Source organism: Bacillus rossius, chromosome 13 (assembly GCF_032445375.1).
Source record: "Bacillus rossius redtenbacheri isolate Brsri chromosome 13, Brsri_v3, whole genome shotgun sequence".
NCBI classification, from domain to species: Eukaryota; Metazoa; Arthropoda; class Insecta; order Phasmatodea; family Bacillidae; genus Bacillus; species Bacillus rossius.
In genome coordinates, this window is record NC_086340.1 from 21679765 (window position 1) to 21699455 (window position 19691).

Genomic DNA, 19691 nt, shown 5'->3' on the forward strand with positions numbered 1-19691 from the left:
GCCAATGAGAAACACCCGACCAAAGCTTTATCGAATCACAGGCTATACTACGTTGGGACGTCTCACAAGACAGCAGCCAATGAGTGGGTGGCATTTGACCGAGTGTACGTAGAACTATGGAGTTCGTCCAAAAGGTCATAGAACCAGCGAATTTTTCCTGTCCCTACTAATGGTCAATTAGGTTAGGTTAGCTGCATTATAAATACTTAAAAACATTGTGGACCGTTGATTTGGTTAGGATAGCTACATTAAAGATACTGTGAAATCATGTAAACGTTTTCCTAGCGCTGGAAAGCTGCATATTAAAAAGTTATTTGCTAAGCAACCATAAAATGATTTATACAATGAGATAGAACGAAAAAAAAAAAGCGAGCATGAACTTCGGGGAACTTCGGGTGTGGCTCTCTCGTCTGTGAAAAAAATGCTTCCCTTGACAGATATACAGGCAGAGTCTGAATTCGACCGACACTCTTCGACTGCAAGCTGCATCCCGACAAAACAAGTTTGAAACCGTCTTTACGACAAGGCCGTAAGTGCTTCCCAAGGCTGGTATATGCCATTGAAGTTAAAACTTAACAGCAATTTTACTGATTTAATACAGTTTATTTTTTGGACATACCGTTTGTCAAAAAAAAATTGTTTGTCTGTAAAGTTGGTTTAAGGACGATAATTTAACGTGACAACGTCATAAAAAAATATTGATGAAATGATTGCATACTTTTATGAATAAAATTGAATAATTTTTTATTGAATTATCACTATTTTGTATCGATACAAAGAAGGAGTGAAATGAAATCTACAATTTAATTGATAAATTTACTTTTATTGGCACTCATTAATTCAAATATGTTTATTACTTTAATGAAGAGATTATTTTAACTATAACTTTTATACATGTTTGCTTTTTAACTTCTTCCAATCTGTGTTATTCTGTTAAGGGTAGGACGATGATAGGAAAAGTAGGAAACGAATGGGAGTGTTTCAAGTTTAATGTGCCTCGAAAAAGTCAAATCGATGGTTTTTCCAATCGAGTGGAAAGAGATAGATGCGGCGCAAGCGTACAATGAGCGTAACGGGACACAGCGTAACGGAAAAATGTGCGTAACGGGACACTTTTTCGTGCGTGCAGCCGGCGTTCATCGATATATTAGACGTTGTTACGTCAAAAATGCAAAATTCGACTGTGCTCATAATCTTTCATGACAATCTTCCTTCCGTGGAATTTTTGTGCTGTCTGATTCTTAAGGTTTAAACGTGTTCTTCTGTGCTGTCGTCGTTTGTGTTGTCCATAATACCTGTTTAGTTTCATCGTTGGATCCATCTGTTCGATTTAGGCTTTGTTCTCTGTGGGTTTAAGTTTTCATTTTTATTTCCTTATTTTGATTCCATTTTTTTTCCCCTTGACAAGCGGTGCAAAACTGCAATGGCGTATGTCCAAAAAAAAAAAGTATGAAATCTAATTTCCTCGTCGCATTAATTCGTTTAAAGAACGTTACAATTGTATTGTTAATAATAATTGAGGAAATATTTAAGATGGTTAACTGAGCGCCTGAGTTATGTTAAATTGAACGCAACTAATTTTGTTGCAGAAGCAAAATTATTTTATTAAAAATGTTGGGATGACATTTTTTTACACATATTTATGTGGCGTGTGAATACTCCTAATTAATTACCAATGACATAAATTATGAGGAAGTGAGAAAAGGTCGAGGTGCTTGTAGAACTGCAATCAATAAAACATAATACGGACGGTCAGTGCTCCACCTTAAATACTTTCTATACTATTTACAAACAAAATGTTTGGTTCAGCCCCAAATTCAAAGAGGTAGGTCTATACCAACTTTGGGAACCACTTAGGACCGTATGTTGTAGACCGTATTTACTTTGTCGTGATGATACTCCAGCTGAAGTTAGTGAGTCAATCTCAGACTCAACCTGTAAAAGGTAGAGGCATGTATAGGGGCAGGCATTATTCGCGAATAAATACGAACTGCAACAAAGTGTACCCTAACCAGCGGTTTCCTCCTTGCGATTGGAGGCCGTCTGCCAGAGAAGTCGTCGTCTTATTTGACCGAGCCAGTCAGGACGCGTTTTTTTTTTCGCGCTGAATTACTGTGATTGGTGCAGTAACAATCGACATGCACCTGGAAGAAACTCACCCAATCACGAAAGTAGAATAGTTTGGGGGGCCCTGGTACACGGGTTCTGGGTGTGGTGTGTGGCGGCTTCTGCTGCCTTGGAATTTACATCTTTGATGACGTCACGGCGGCTTTCTTGGATGACCTTGACCTTGACCTTTGACCTTCAAAATTAGCCAAAATTTAGCCAAGAAACACCAAAATTAACCAAAAATCGCCAAAATTTCCATTTTGTTTGGAAAAAAATCCCTCTAAAAATTCTCAAAAAATTCCACAATTCAAAAATTAGGATTTCGAAAATCCTCAAAATTCTTTTTGCCTTAGAAAGAACACAATGTCCTAAAAACGGCTTAAGCATCCATGTCTAAAGCCTACGATAAGCCATTTCTAGAAATAGAGATAAAATGACCGCCATATTGGATTATGACGTCACCGTTGCAAATTCCGTTACTGTCGCCATATTGAAAATCCGTAATTTTTATGTTAGAAAATCGGGAAAATTTTTATAATTGATAAAAAAAATCAAATAATCGAATTAAAAATTAAATAATAAAAATGTAATAAAAATTATTTTTTAAAAATTTAATGTATACTTACGCCATGAGCTTGGAGTCATGGGTTCGAACCCGACGAGGTCAAAAATAAAATAAAAATAACGTCAAGTCCTTCCTCCACGGAAGCCGCCGGCAGACTGACCTCCCACCACTTATGTCAAGGTATATATATTATCATCTAGTATGACGACATGTCTGCCATCTTGGAAATCTTTATTTATTATCAGATTTTAATAAAAAAATTAAAAATTTATAAAAAAATTAAATCATCAAAATTTGATTAAAATCTTTAATAAAAAAAACGTTGTATGTTTCGTTACGACCGCCATCTTGAAAATCCGTAATTTCAATGCTAGAAATTCCGAAAAAAATTCCAAAAAATATTTTAAAAATTGCCTACTTAAAATGTTTAGTTATTTAAACGATTTCGGTCCTTGGTTCGATTCCCGGCGAGAGTAAACAAGTAATTAATTAATATATTTAAAAAATTCTCAATAAAAAGTAATAAAAATATCTTACAGCACACCCGAAATCTTGAATTATGTCACCACTGTATCATTATTGTTACGGAAGCCATTTTGAAAACCTTTATTTATTATCCGATTTTAATGAAAAAAAGTTAAAAATTCATCAAAAAATTAACTTATTAGAATACTGATTGATTAGATCGATTCCCGTCCTTGGTTCTCAACCGGTAAGAGCAAGAAAATAAAAAAAACGACAGATACTTCCTCCACGGAAGCAACCTGCAGACTGACCTACCACCATTAATAACAAACAAAGTATATATCGTCAGCTGGTATAATGTCATGTCCGCCAACTTGCCTCCATCTGCTGGAGGCCACCATCTTGTTTTCGTCTGCTAGTGTGCTGATGCCATGTTAGTATGATTTTATTTTCACCATACATTTGACCTTGACCTTGAAATTTGACATTGACTTGAACTTTAACCTTGACCTTTAAAAATTACCTTGAACTTTGACCTTGACCTTGAAATTTTACTTTGACCTTGACGACCATCTTGGATCCGACATTTTGTGTTCAGTAGATGCTACCAGGAGCTACCACCTGCTAGAGGACATTGCCACCATCTTGTTTTCGTCTGCTGGAGGACACCATCTTGTGTGTGTACTCGTCTTATAGAGTGCATTACCATCATGCTAGTTTTATTCTAACCCGCTAGAGTGCAGTAATCATTTATTATTACTGAGGTGCCCGCCATCTTGAAACTATGACGCCATCTTGGAATCGTGTAATTATTTAGCTAGAAATTCGGGAAAATTCCAAAACTCACCAAAAAAATTTACAATCAATTTACAAATTGATTCGATCAGTTCCTGTCCTTGGTTCGATACTTGACCAGTGACAAATGTAACTAAATATTAAATATATTTTAGATTCTGTTTTCCATTAGCTTTCGCGGAGTTTATAACCTAATCATTCACTCTACAAAACTAAAACTCAAGACAATATACCTGTCCAACGAATTAAATACGTTTTTGCATTACCTAACATGTAAGTCTAGTTTTTCGACAATCTGAATAACCACAAAACCGTTCATGTACAAAGCCATGCATACAGGCCAAGCGTCTCCGGACCACGAGACCGAGTCATGAACAATATCAGACGTATAGGCTAGTCATTTTCCAACCTCATTAACTTCTTCGTCGTTAACTAATTACATTCAATTAGACCATCGTGAAATTTTTTATGCATACTAAAGGACCAAGAGTCCTTGAAAAATATTTTAGCAACACCAAGAGGTTTTGAACTAGTAAATATTCAGTCACTACAGATTTTACTACGCTCATTCAACGAAAAAGGAAGCACATTCATAGAAAAGGACGCGCAATCGGAAGCACAATCAATAAAAAGGAAGCACATTTGGAAGCGCAATCAACAAAAAGGAAGCACAATCGGAAGCACAATCAACAAAAGGAAGCACATTTGGAAGAACATTCAACAAAAAGGAAGCACATTTGGAAGCACATTCTTAGAAAAGGAAGCACAATCGGAAACACAATCAACAAAAAGGAAGCACATTCAACGAAAAAGGAAGCACAATCATAGAAAAGGACGCACAATCGGAAGCACATTCAACAAAAAGAAGCACATTCAACAAAAATGAAGCACAATCGGACGCACTTTCAATGAAAAAGGAAGCACATTAATAGAAAAAGACGCACAATCGGAAGCACAATCATAGAAAAGGACTCACAATCGGAAGCACATTTGATGAAGAGGAAGTACAATTGGAAGCACAATAAACGAAGAGGTAGCAGTATTACGAGAATTCTGTCATAGTTTGAATTCAGTTTACAAGAAATAAAACATACTTTTTTTAAATCTAAATAATTCGTTTATTTTTCAATATTACACACATGTCAGTTAAACAAATGATTATTGTATGTAGCCAGCTTTCCGCAGTTCTTTAAGTATGGACGATACTTCGCCGATATGCGAATAGTTTCCTCTACGAACAGATGCCACCAACAGTCTCAGGCGATCAACTAATATGTTAGGATCTTCACATGACATATAATCAATCTCTTCTGCTACGTTCATCTTCCCTGCGTGTTTATAATAAATATTATGATCTCTGGTGTATTCCGTTTTAACACCAACCTCAAGGTAACTTTCGTCATCGAGCCAGAGTTCATCAATAGCTTGATCAGGATAATTTGTTTTATTACGACGTTTCCATCGTTTCGGTCCCAGGACATCGTCACAGTCCTCGATCTTGTTAGCTTTAGGTGCTTCATCACAGTCTTTGCCTTTGGCATCAGCCTCAGAGTCACTGTCGCCATCACCGTAGAAGGCATCGTCTTCACCCAGATTACTGTAAGTATTCGATATCGTTGATGGCGAAGCTTCTTCATCGTCTTCATGCTTCCTTTTTAGGAGTCCACCATTTTTACAAAGTAGGAAAGATCTACTTTAATTCGGCTTGAATGTATTCACACTTTTCACGTTAAGGATTCTTCCATTGTCTTCATCCTCCCATAAATCATCAACGTCCTTCAATTTAAGTTCTTTGTCGAGATCGGAAGAGCCACTAACATAATCTCTCCCAAGACAAGGAAAATTATTGTCGTAATGCAGATCACTCTTCCTTAGTCTAGTAGATCTATCGTTGTCCTCTACCTTGTACGCAGGCTTGGCGTTACAAGTTATATCATGTCTTTTTAAGCTCTCTCTTCGCGTAAACGACTTGCTACATCGAGCACAACTTATCATATTGCGTAGTGGATTTTTAACACAATTATTCTTATCGTGTTATCTTCCATTCTTTCTCAAGATAAATTCTTTGTTGTAATAATTACACACGTGTCCTTTCGCTACAGTGACTGTCACCGAATCAGGATCCATATTAGTTAGTGAGACTAATGCCAGATGCAAACTGAGAGTTATAAATTAGATCCTTTACTTAAATAGAACATTTTAAATTTTTCATCAGCGAGAGTTAAGTTATCTCAAGCAAAATAACTTGTTACAAGTAGTCCCGATTATTGGCATGATTTGTCGTCACTTGTTGTGTTGAGTCATAATTTATTTATTTATTTTATTTTGGATGCGGGATGCTCACTAACGATCGCAAAAGAAGGAAGGCTTCGCTAGACACTAAGGACAAGGAAGTTCGTCTTGATTTTTTAGTGATTTTCAGATGTCTCAGAGCTTATTATTATATATGACTGAGTAATGGTATTGTCGTTTTAATTCCATCGGATAAAAATATTACAAGTGATGATTTAGTATCACAACTTCAATTAATTAAATTTAACTCTGAATAAAATGACATGACTCATTAAGTAAAAAAAAAATCCTTCATGCATAGATCGGTTTTTCAGAAACAACCAGAAGCACTTGGAGAAACCACAGGAATAATCGCAAGCACACGGAAAAAACCATCAAAATAAAGGTCAAGTATAATCGGGAGCACACGGAGAAAACCATCAAAATATTGACAAGAATAATCGGGAGCACACGGAGAAAACCTCCACACGTTTTCTTTGATATCATAAAATTACAAAAATAATTTTTTTTAAAAGTTTAAATATTTCAAATAAAAAAATACAAAAAAAAAAAACAGATTCTGCTAGCTTGTGAACTTCTCATTGTTGAGCAAAGATAGAGTTCTAGTCCAAGCCAGAATTTTTTTTGTATTTTTTTTTTTACGCGAATGAATCGTGCGTGACGCTATCAACCGCCAGCAAAATATTTTTCACGCTTTTAAAACTTTGGCGCTGTTTATCAACTTCGTTTGTAAATTTTTAAAATTTTGATCCACCTTTCAAAGAACAGAAGTAGCTACATGTTTTATGTTTGTTCTTCAACTATTTGGAATGATGTTTTCGAGATGTTCAACTTCGGTGCGAAAAAAAGTGTTGTTAGCTTTTGTGCGTGTTGATATGTTGTACCATAGCGTATTTTAAATTTGTAAGATATATTTTTATAATGATAAAAGTAACATTAAAAACAATATTGTTTAGAATCTCTATAGAAGTTCTCATTCCCCCTTTACGCCCTCCTTTCCCAACTCACTACCACACACGTTTCGACATCACTGTATTTCCCTAAAAGAAATCACACGGTGGCAGTGTAAGATACGTGAACCATATTTTCTTATTATATTCCTAAAATATTTTGGCAAAAAAAAGGTCTTCTTTATTTCGTGGAGAAACATGACAGGGAAACAGAATAACGACTGTTTTGGGCAAACATCACGTCGCGAGACAAGAAGAAACCAACTTGGCATGAACACTCTGATGCCTGAGACAGATAAGTCGGTTTCAGTACAGCCAAGCAGAAACGTGCTCCAAGACATTTCACGTTTCTAGAAAGTGATGAAAATTTTTCTTTAAAAAATGGTTGTCTGGAAAGTCGCTTTACGGACGATAGTTTAACGTGACGTCATTACAAAACATTGATGAAATGATAGTTTAGTTAAAGTACTAAATTTAAAAGCTACTTTTGAAAAGCCCGCCTTAACCTATTTAATATAATAGTAGATTCATAGGCCAATCGAGTGGAAGAGAGATAGATGCGGTGCAAGCGTAAAATGAGCGCAACGGGACACAGCGTAACGGGACAATGTGCGTAACGGGACACTTTTCCGTGCCTGCAGCCGGCGTTTATCGATTTATTAGACGTTGTCACGTCAAAAAAACGACGTGAGGGATGCAGTTGTGTTTTGTATCAATCACCTTGCAACCCAGGCCTGGTGTCTTGGAACGTAGCGATTTCGGTAGACTATTATTGAGTTATACCACTGGACATAAATTCTTATGGAAAGAAACAAGCCATAAGAATTTTTCTTCCCACAAAAATCGTTAGTACCGCGGACCGACACGAGTTGGCGTTATGGTGGCGCCGTTTTGCGGCGATTAGTGAAAATAACCATCAGTTCATAGCTCGGCCATCTTCTTTGCGTCTCAAGAAATAATGCTGGTTTATAATTGTATACTGGCTCGCACGGAGGCCCATATTTTAAGGACAGGAATAATTCAAATGTCAATTGTTCAGTAATCGATCATAAACAAACATTTTCAGGCGTCATGAACCACCCCGTCGCAAACAGTCCACGGAAAAAAATCTTTCCTCGTCTTCATTGGAACATCTGAAGCATTGTCCACTGGTTTAACTGAAAAATCTCCAGAATGTTTCGTTTTCAACGAACGCCATAACTGCTTCCCAACCACATCGATAAAGCGCTCGTATTTCGTTTTTTAACATAATTCTTACATGTGATTAATAATTTAGCCTCGAATAAAGAATAATTATGCCCTTTAACAAATCACCAATTACTTTCGTGTGTTTGTTGTAGTCATTTCTGTAAGGTGTTTACAATAAAAAATCTAAGTTTGCAACAATAATATAAGTAACATATTCCAGTTTAAAGTTAAATATAATTTCCACGTAGTTTTACGATTATCATCATTATTATCATCGTCGTGGTCAATTTTAGTTTTGACAAGGTTAGTGCTGACATATTTCCTAGTGGCGGATACGACAAAGGAAGGTTTTGGAATTCAAACAACGTGTTTGGACAGTTACGTTATCATTCTCAACATGCATTACTGAGTTTATAGTTTGTGATTCTATGCGTTGTAACAGTACCTTGAATCGCCCAAAATAAACTGCCCTGACCGATATATATATATTCCCCCCCCCTTCATAATTTCATAGGCAAGAGCGTACGCAGAATTTTTTTTTTATTTGTTGGGGGAAAGGGGGGGGGATAGAACCACTCTGCCCGCTGTTTGCTTTTCAAATTATTAAATCATTTTCTTTTGTCGGTGGGTATGATATATTTTTTAGTATTTCGGGAGAGGGGATATATTCTCCCTCCCCCCTAATCTCTTGCGTTCACCACTGATATTTCCCAGTCATGTCCCCTCCATATAGAACGAGTACCCTCACCAGTAACACAGTAAGTTCATGTGAACGAAGTGTCAACTACGGCGGCGATAAGTTATCTCCGCCGCTGCTACACTGGCCGTGCTGAAAGCGAGCGAAAAAGGCGCAGAGAAGTTGGAGCTGCCTTGCTGACTGCGGTGTAAAAAAAAAGAAAATTAAAATAACAAAAGACCAGCGACATCGGAGCAGCCGAGATAAATACGACCCGGGTCGTGTTGGAAAGAAGTCCTCTTCCGGAGGCTGTCTGAGACAAGACACTTATAATTTAAAAAAAAAAAATATCTTTCCACGTGTCCACACGTAAATTAGTTTCATTTTCAACAGAACCACAGGGATAAGACACCAGAAATAATCCTAAGTGATACAGTTTTCACTTAGCATCGCTCGAAATAAGTGCCAGTGCTTGCTTTTAAGTGACATAATAGTTAGAATGGATTTAAAAGGGAAATCATTAAAAAAATTGATTTATAATTGATTATGCTACTGTAAATTAAAGTGTCAGCTACATGCCGGTACCATTAGGCCCCGCAGAATGCCATTCTGCAGTCGTTACTATGACACAACTTCAGGAATATTTCTACCCAGCTTTCCATTTCGTTGTGCCTTAACCACAAGACATCGTCAACTCAGATGTTTATATGTGAATTTTTATCTATCCATAAACATGTGATTTTTTTACATTGATTTCTACTTATTCTCATGATTATCACTTTCTTGTTTAAAAATGGCAAATGAACTGAAAAGAAAAAAAAAACATTTTGAACTGTTTGGAATATGCGAAAATTATTGTTGACAGATCTTTTGGAATTATTTGAAAACTTGTATAGAGTATAAGAGAGTACATAAGATTTCCAGAATGTTCCAAAAATATCTCGAATATTCCGGAAGATTACAGAAAAGTAAAAAAAAAAAATATGAAAGAAATTTATGATATGTAACATGTTAACTCTTGGTATACGGCAGTTAATGGGAATAATTTCGTGAATGGAACGCATGGAACGGAAATGTGAAACCACGGTGCTGCCATCTGTACCGGATGGCGCGAACACAAAGCCAAACGGAAACTTTATAGTATTAACTGTTTAAAATTTTTAATAAGATGGGCAGCTTTTTAATAAATTCTTTGTCGAAAATTAAGTTCAAAACCGGATTTTAGTATATTTTCAAATCTTTTTTCGCTTTTATCGGAGCCGTTTCATTATAAAGCTTAAACTTTTAGCTCTGCAAATGGAATGATTCAGTAGTCGTCGTAGCTGCTCCGGCAACGAATTCTAGCGGCGGGTGTGGGAACTACGTGTGAGTCGTGTCCAGAAGATGTAGTTGAAACATAATTAGAATATATTTAACACGCTCGGCATTATTTTTAAAAATTAAACGTTAAATTTCGTGTCGCGAGTTTCGTATCATAAGTGTGTTTGCAACATGAGAGCACACGAATTTGATCGTTACCGAGGTTGGATAGTTACCTACTCATCTCTGGCAAGTACTGAAATACTATTTAACTTAAAAAAAAAATTGTAAATCAGGAATTGCAGGGAGTGATCCGAGATCTAGTTAAACCGCCCATTCTGTGTACTTTCTGTCGTCCTGCCAGGGACGTAACTAAAAGTTTACAACCGGGACAATAACTCATTTTGGCGCCCCCTTTTTTCCCAACCGACCAAACTGAAACCTTTCCCGAGAACACATCATATCGCCACCACATATCACCATAACAAATACTCTTTATTCAACTTAGATGGTAAATAAATATATTTATTTCCAGTCATTTAAATTTTTATTTTACATCGCAAGTTGGATAGTACGCGGAAAAAAATTACCAGTTTTTAAATATTTTACGATATGAATGTACGTACCTATCTTTCAATACCAACAATTCAATTCTATCTGCCCTCCAAAATATTTTTTTTTATTATTTGTGTTCCAACACTACAATATTCAAGTAATCATCTATAGTAAGAATTACTCTGCAAGTTCAGCGCCCCCTGCCCCCTCAAAATCAACGTCCGGGGCACAAGTCCCGCCTGCCCCCCGCCCTAAAAATTCCAGTTACGTCCTTGCGTCCTTAACCTCTCGCGCTCCGTCTCGGAGAGGTTGCTTGCGTTTACGAGATGGGAGTAGGTCTTCGACGGAATGAATGGGTTGAGGTGGAGGAGGGAGATCCACCCCCCTCCCCAAAAAAAAATAATAACCCTCAGGCCTTGGCAACGTCCACCGCGTTTCACACTTTACAAAAATTTCAGGCTTGTCTCCATCTTCGGATGTCCAAAGTTTTTACTCATTATTTCCGAACTAAAATATAAACATCTAGTGATCGGTCGGATCCCAATTTTCTCGAATCCCAAAGAGTAGGCCTACTTCTAATCTGAATATAGATTTCAAAGGCCCAAAATAATGTATATATATATATATATATATATATATATATATATAGAAAAAATGAAACATATTAACTATGGTTTTGAAACACAATAATCCTTTAAAAAATGTATTAATGAACTACGTTTCCAGAACCAATACATATAGTAATTTTATTTATATAATTTCATGTAAAGAGTACAATATCTTGGGGGATGGTATCAGGAAAGGTATGAAGAATAATAATGACCTAGTAAACTTCAGAGGTTATCAGTGTTCAAATTTGTTTTAAATTTAATTTGTTTGTGTAATATTTTTCTTAGAATATTTTTGCTAGAATATCGTATCCTCGGATACTAAGGATTTAGTGGGATTTGAGGATTTGAGGAGTTTATTGGCTCATCCATAATAAAAAAAACATAAGCATATTACAGCTTCTTAAAGACATCTCCAGGTATCTAATTCATAACACGTCATCTGAATCGGAGCATGTCTCTACCAAGGCAGGGAGAATTTAAGACGAATTAATATTTTTATAGTGTAATGAGATAACTTGAATTGTTCATTTTTAAGCTTATTGATGTTTGGTAACCATTAGTGTAGGTACAACTACAATTTCTACTCTTTTGAGTGTTAGTACACTTCTTGTTTCTGAGGCGAGTTTTCAACAAACTGCAAATGCTCAAGATGAGAAACAGCTTGTTTTAAGTGATGTGATAAAATTAATTGATTAATTGATAAAATGATTTAATTTAAAGACATAAAGTTTAATATAAAATCTTTATTTTTATACAATACATTAAAAAATTACAAAATTCACTATAACTAGTTAACATGCTTCTTATAGCATTGGATTCCAGAATGCTGTAAGGTTTCTAAACTACACTTAAGCTAAGGTTCAAATTCAATTTAAAAATAGTACAAAAAAGTAAGTCCCATTCACACCCATTATTTTACCAAATCTTTTCATGATTCTCTTTAAAGCAATATTAATTTAAGTCGTGCTCCAGAGGAATGACTATAATTTTTTTGAGATTGTTTTACTTTACAAACGCAGCTTATTAATCATATAGGAGCTGAGAGGAATAAAATGGGGAAAATTCTGAGTATAAAACGATGTTTTTGTTCTACCATAGTAGACTGAAATTATAGTTTTTGGACACTAGGGATGCACGATCACGACCAAACCAAAATAGTTTGCTCTCTTCGTTTGTCCCCCGAAACTATTGGGCTGGCATAGTAATTTATATTTTAGTTGATACCACCCTCGTGCTTACATAAATCTGTATCTCCTTCAAACTGTAAGGTGAGTAGTTCTGTTCACATATTCCGTTTTTAAATTGTTATTTTATAATTTTCATTAAAAACTCGGTGGAGATTCTTTAAAGAACTTGAGGGACTTGCATTATACCTCGAGACCGAAAAAATTCGCGGATTCATTTCTAGGCAGGCTAACATCCAAACAAGTATACCTTCGCACCGCTTCTGTGACTTGCCCACATTTTATCTGGGGAACTGGTAGACAATGAATGGGAAACTCCAAACCAAGGAAGTGTCAACCTAGTTGAGACAGTCTATGAGTCAGCAGCCATTGAACAGGTGTCATTTTACCGAGGATTTACAGGACTGTGGAGTCTATCCTAGAGGTCAGTGAATCCGCGAATTTTTCCGGTCTATAATTATACCTAGAGACTGGAAAAATTCGCGGGGTCAATGACCTCTAGGATAGACTTCACGATCCTCTATGAACTAGAACAAATTGCACCTGCTCATTGGATAATGACTCGGTAACACGTGTTACCTAGGATGCTTGTGATTTTATACTTCTTTTGTTGAAGGTTTTTCACTGGCTTAGAGTCCTTCAGGTAAACGGTGGGCCAATCACTGACTCTTAATGAAGGTGAAACGAGTTTGGAATCTAGCCTACCGAGAAATGAATCCGCGAATTTTTCCGGTCTCCACACAGAGAAAAAGTTTTGTTTGAATCAAACAAATATTCGATTATATATGGCGAAACAAATATTTACTTGGTGAAACAAAATATTTTGTTAGCTTAACCAAACTCGGTAAGTAACAAAAATTATTTGTTACACCTAACCAAATGTACATTTGAGCTGACAAAATCATTTTGTTGGTTGAACAGAATCTTTCCTACTACAAAATATTTGTTTCAATTAACAAAATATATTTATATTTCACCATATATACAAACAAATATTCTGTTGAGGCAAACAAACCTTTCAGTGTAATTATGCCTTTATGTTCGCATCACGGCCGCCGCGTGCGCACGACGATACGAGTGCGCGCCAGTTCAATGTCCGCGGCCTTGCGCTCGAGAGGCGACGGGAGGAGACGCGCGCAGACGAGTGCAGCGCCGCGAACGGGGGGCCCCCTCACAGCAGGTACCACCGCCGCTGCAGCAAGGGGTGCGGCTGCGGGAACACCAGCTGCGGCACGAACAGCGGGCAGGGGAGCACCAGCTCGCGGACGACCCGCGCCGTCGCCTCCGCCTCTGGCCGCGGCGGCGCCGCCTCCGTCGTCGTCGTCGTCGTCCTCGCCTTCTTGCCCGACGCCCGCAGACGTCGCGTCTTCTCCCGCCTCCAGCGCTGCGGACACAACACACATACGCGCACGCACTATAGCACAACTCCTTCGGATACCAGATCGCAACACCACAAGGAAGGATGTTGCACATTTACACAACATAATTGCTCTGGTGATTTCTGAAAGAAAGAAAAAAAAAATTTATGAAACACGTTTCGGGAAACAATACCAAAATATTTCTCGTCGCGCTTACGTAAAAAAATTTTTAAAAAAATTGATAGGGGCCCAGAAAAATTCGCGGATTCATTTCGTGATATGCTACAATTCAAATAATTATACCTTAGCGCTGCTTCTGCCATTGGTTCACTGTTAATCTGGAGTAATGAGGGCCGATTAGAGAGACCCCCTCGCTCAAAGAAGTGTCGAATCACAGACACTCGGTCGAGACGACTCACGAGTCAGCAGCCAATGAACAGGTGGCATTATTTGCCCGAGTGTGTGGAGTGTAGTAGAGTCTATCCTGTAGGTGGTCACTGAACCCGCGAATTTTTCCGGTCTCTTAAGCATTGGCGTTCCGCCGGCAGCGTTGTGGTCTCGCGCCCAACCTTGTCCTCGTTCGTCGGCGCGTCGCGGCCGTCCGTCCAGGCGACGGGGGCTGGAGCCTCCAGCGCCAGCCAGCCGCGGTCCAGGAACTGCTTCAGGTCCTCCGGGGAGCGCTTCTGCTGCTTCCGTCGAGGGGCGGCGGTCGTCTCGGCCCGGCGGGGCGAGATCCTGGGCGCGCGCTCCGCCTTGTCCAGCAAGTCCTGGTAGTCCAGGACATCGACGTCGTGGTTCTCGGAGGAGTAGGAGGATGAGGACCCGCCGAGAGACGCGCCGGCCGCCGCCAGCAGCAGCAGCGACAGCCACAGGACCTGCGAGACGTCTCGCGTCAGTCCACAACTCACCGGCTCATCATCGGCCACTGACAGAGCCGTAACTAGGGGGGGGGGAGGCGCAAGCGGGGCATACGCCCCGGGCGCAAAGCTGTGGGGGGCGCCGAAATCGCCGGCTTGCATTGTAATTCCTACTACAACTGGTAACTGGTAAAAAAGTTTTTTTTTTAACTTGCATGCCAGGAATGGTCTAATCTGATTTACAATATATAACGTCTCAACATATATTTAACGAACAAGTCTAGTGATTATACGGACTGCTTTATGGACATAGTGGGTTCATGCATGGAAGTTACAGTAGCACAGAAAATGTTACATGTAGGTATGGAAAATGCTTAAATAGCACCATTTTTCCGTGGGAGGGCCCCCCGGACCCCCCCCCCCCCCCCCCCCGCTTTATTGGTGTGGTATGTGCAAAAAAAGAGAGGGGGGCGCATGAATACATTCATGCCCCGGGTGCCAGAGACACTAGTTGCGGCCCTGGCCAATGACACGTGGTTGCTCGTGATTCAACACTTCCTCTCCACTGGCTCAGACACGTGACACCTTGCCTCTAGGTTGCTTGTGATCCAACACTTCCTATTATCTTTGAAAGATTTTGTGCAATGGGAGTGCATGACTCGATGCAAGCTTTTGGACATACGCCATTCCTTAGCACTTTTTTCTGTAGACGAAAGCTAAAAAATTACCCAAAAGACAATAAACACAAATTAAGCAAAAAATTGCTGTTGTAAAAAGGATATAAACACCACATAATATTCCATAACAGGAATATGGTCAACAAACAAAGAAAAACAAAGAAAAATGGACTAAGAGAACGAAAAAAATTCCCCACAAATGATGACAGCACAAAAATATTGAACCCAAAAAAATTCACCACAACAGTTGAAACGAGACAAAAATACGACAAAACGTAAATATGAAACAAACACTTTTAGGTATTTTTTAGTTTTTTTTCTACAGAAAAAGTGCTCAGCAATGGCGTATGTCCAAAAGCTTACATCAAGTCAATACTTCCTCTATTGGAAGATCTCCACTGGCTCAGAGTCCTCCAGGATAAACTGCGGGCCAATCGCAGAAGCAGGACGAAGGTGAACATGTTTGGGCATGCATATTTGTTCCCCCTCCCCCCACCGCGCTGGTTAGACTGCAATAATTTTGCCCGCCCCAAAAGTTTCTTCGTTGTGATTGGCGGCCGTCTCTGGGAGAAGCCATTGCCACCTTAGTGTGCCGACAGTAGTAGACGCGTGTACCTAAAGGGAAACTCGGCGAATCACGGAAAACATTAGACGATGCTTGCAATGTTTCGACACGCGTTAGGGAGTCTCGAAAACTTCTCGCGTTAGAATACACGCCCCCCGATCACGGGTTATCTGATTCCGTCTCTCTCCTGCTGGCTGGTAGTCAGTTGACTGGTTCGCAGTCGCAGAGGGGAGTTGTGGTACAGTTGTGATCCAATCATCAAAGCAAGAGAGGTCTACATGCTTGCATTTTACAATGTAACCAAAAAAGTTATCCGCGAAATTTTAGTGTCTCTAGACATACGCCATTGACAGTCACAGAGAAAAACCCGCAGGACGGAGAAAGAAAGATGAATACACAAACCAAAAAGGAAACAGGCCCAAATCAGCAGATGTCATGTGTTAACTGCAATAACAATATCACAGCATAGACAAACCTAGCGGGCTGACAATGACGATGCAGTTGCGACAAGATCAGTAAATACTGACACACATTAATTAAACAACTTTTGACAACACAGTGACAAACAGAAGGGCCCAAAGATGATTCAGAACGCAGATGATCTGGACAACACCGCCGACAGTAGAGAAGCGCACGTGCGAACCCAGAGATGAAACTGAAAGCAAGTGTTCTGATAACACAACGATGACAGCACAGACTAACACAGCACGCCTCCTCTAAGTAGGCTCGCCATATGTCCCGATTTGACCGGGACAGTCCCGGTTTGAAGCTGTTGTCCCGGTGTCCAGGCCGGTTTTGTCCGTGTCCCGGTTAGCGGTCTTTAACGGCCGAAAAATGTATATAAAAAAATTGAAACAGGTTGAACAGAACTATCAGCCAATACGCAGCTCTTCAGCCACTTCTCTGTTCAAGGGGTCAACTTTACAAATCCTGGCAGAGTTTTAGAATATATGTTTTGTTTGCCAGGTACATCGGCACCTGTAGAAAGAATAGTTTCATTAATGAACAACGCTTAGGGAATATGACAAAGGTTTTTTTTTATTGAAAGAATCAACTGTAAGAGCTTTGTTGACATGCAAAGTAAATTTTTATCCCTCTTGCTCAGACTTTTATGAAATAATTAAAAGTAAAGAATACATTTTAAAATAAGTACATTCATGCCAAATGTTTGAACGGTTTGGAATGGGGAAAAACGTTTTTGTTTTGTTTTATTAACATACTAATAATAAGTATAATGTAAATAAATTTAATGTAAAGCTTGATAAAAAAAGTTGTCTGAAAAATGTGTTTATCTTTATGGGATTTTCAAGGTTTAATTTTTAACAAATATTTTTTTCCCCAGGGGCTGCCCACCCGCCCCTCCCCCCATTGTCAATTCGCTGTCCCGGTTTTGGCTCGGAGAAATTATGGCAAGCCTATCTCTAAGGCAACAAGTGCGACGTTCATACTCGGCGATAGGCTGGATCAAGAAAGCGTGTTCTCTTGTTGCCGTTGTTATTGGATCATAGGGTAGAGATGGAAAAAGAACTGTCAAATTCCTTTTTCGGGATACGCCAGTATCCAAACAACGTTTACCGTCCTGCTGCTCATGTGATCCCACAACAATAAATTTATCTTAAAGACTCTTGACTCCAGGGAAAACCCACCAACAATTATTGAAGTATCGAATTACAAGTTCGCAGGTCTCATTAGTCAGTAGCCAATGAGCAGACTTCATTTTCTCGAGTATGTAGAGCATTGTGAAGTATATTCTAAAGTTCATCGAAATCCCGAATTTTTTTTACAGTCCCTGATCATACATAGGTAGAGTCATACAAACTTTAGTTTTAATTTTTAGCGACTGTCTAGAATTCAAGTGCCCGTACATTTTAATGCTCCTTTTCTTTGGATAACAGATGTTTATAGACAGGAAAAATTCGCGGTTTCATTTCGCAATAGGCTAGAATCCAAAATGCTTTTAACTTTTCGCTGCTTCAGTGTTTGGGTCACAGTTTTTATGGAGGACTCTGAACCAATTAATAACCATCGGCAAAGACGTATCGAATTACAAACATCGCAGTTAACAGGTGTCAGGAGTCAGTAGCCAATGAACGCAGGGGAGACTTTTTTGTAGCTAACGGTCACTGCTAACTTTCAGGTATTCCATTAAATCACATGATTATGCTTTAACTAAGCCAAAAATTTTTGTCAATCAAACGATAGTTTATTGTTATAACCCGAGAAAAATAGTTTCTAACAAATATGGCTTCTTTCATGTTATTTCTTCCTCCCTTAACTTGAAGGTAGCAAAAATTAAGAAAATCCTCATACGCGAGATGATGCTTGTTCTTGAAGCTGGTGCCACTTACCCCGATTATCTTCATTGCGCTGGTGATGTAGAAGTTATTCTGTCTTGGCCAAGACCATGTTCCCTCCATATATATATATATATGTGGGTCAGTAGTTCCTGTTTGCAGTAGTGTGACTATCTAAACGCACTGGGGATAGATAACGGAATTTTTCACACGCCAGTCGCCATATAAGATAGCATGTATTGCAGATTTCGATAAGATATTATCCACACCCGGAACTTGACTTCATTCGCGGTGGCTGGTTTTTATTCTTTGCACAGGGTGAGTACTATCAGCGTGATCTTATCACGGGGTTTTTAACCGCAGTTTCCTTGTAAAAGGCTTCTGTTCCGCAGGACTATATAAAAACTTTATATGTAACCTAGAAATGCAAATTTTGTAATAAAATATAAAGCTTTGTAGCAGCGTTGTCTTCTTGGTCAAGGAGGAAAGATAAACTGTATTTTTTTAATGGAACAGGAATAACCATGTAAAATTACAGATATTTGTAAATTTGTACATTTACACTACAAAATAGTGTTCGTAGTTAGACTGGCTCCAGATTATTACCCGGGCATTTATGCTTTATGTTGTCCCAGTACCTCCAATAGTTTAAGTTATTATACGTGTCACAATAGCCATAGACATGCGTTGTACAAAGTTGCAATATCTTTATTGTGGTATTACAAGCTATTTCTTGGCAACTGGTGTCCAAAGGAATCTTTTGTAAAAGTAGGTAAGTTGTAATTTATAGTCATCGACCTTCATCAGGCGTGGTCAAGCACCATTTAAGGGTGTTGTAATTTCGCTATGGTACGCAGAAAAAAAAATTCTGTACTTTTACAAAAGATTCCTTTCGGAAAGCTATTGTAACTTTGTTCAAAACATGGCTATGCTTATTTTCGCGTATATGAAATACTTTTTCGAGACAATACTTTAACATGAAAATTGGCGCACGTTGATGTTTCATTAAAGCATATTTTTTGTTGTTTTCTTAAGCTTATTAATCTGCGCTGTTAATACTAAAAAGCTATTCAGGGAACGGTTTACAAATATCTTTAACTATTGGAGGTACTGGGCCAACATAAAGCATAAATGCCCGCGTAATAACCCGAACCCAGTATTACTGCTCAATTTCGAAGGCCATTTCACCCGGGCCACGGCCATACTGGATTAGCGATTTTGACGGATTATCGAACTTCAAGTTTGAAAATG

At 38.6% G+C, this 19691-nt stretch overlaps 1 protein-coding gene across 1 annotated transcript; it reads right to left on the reverse strand.

Annotated features, from left to right (window-relative positions):
* Positions 1 to 12233: 12233 nt before the first annotated feature.
* On the reverse strand, positions 12234 to 18593 carry LOC134538350 (uncharacterized). The gene is made up of 3 exons (XM_063379593.1): positions 18495 to 18593; positions 14617 to 14922; positions 12234 to 14073 (listed from the first exon to the last, which is right to left on the reverse strand). The coding sequence occupies exons 1-3, from the start codon at positions 18561 to 18563 to the stop codon at positions 13861 to 13863; spliced, it is 588 nt and encodes a 195-aa protein (XP_063235663.1). The 5' UTR covers positions 18564 to 18593; the 3' UTR covers positions 12234 to 13860.
* Positions 18594 to 19691: the final 1098 nt, after the last annotated feature.

Excerpts from the sequence above, each read along its gene's own strand:
- LOC134538350 (XM_063379593.1), bottom strand. The coding sequence starts at position 18,563 with ATGGAGGGAACATGGTCTTGGCCAAGACAGAATAACTTCTACATCACC. Across the intron at positions 14,923-18,494 it reads GCGCAATGAAGATAATCGGG|GTCCTGTGGCTGTCGCTGCT; the intron begins GTAAGTGGCACC and ends GACGTCTCGCAG. Across the intron at positions 14,074-14,616 it reads CGCCGACGAACGAGGACAAG|CGCTGGAGGCGGGAGAAGAC; the intron begins GTTGGGCGCGAG and ends TTGTGTCCGCAG.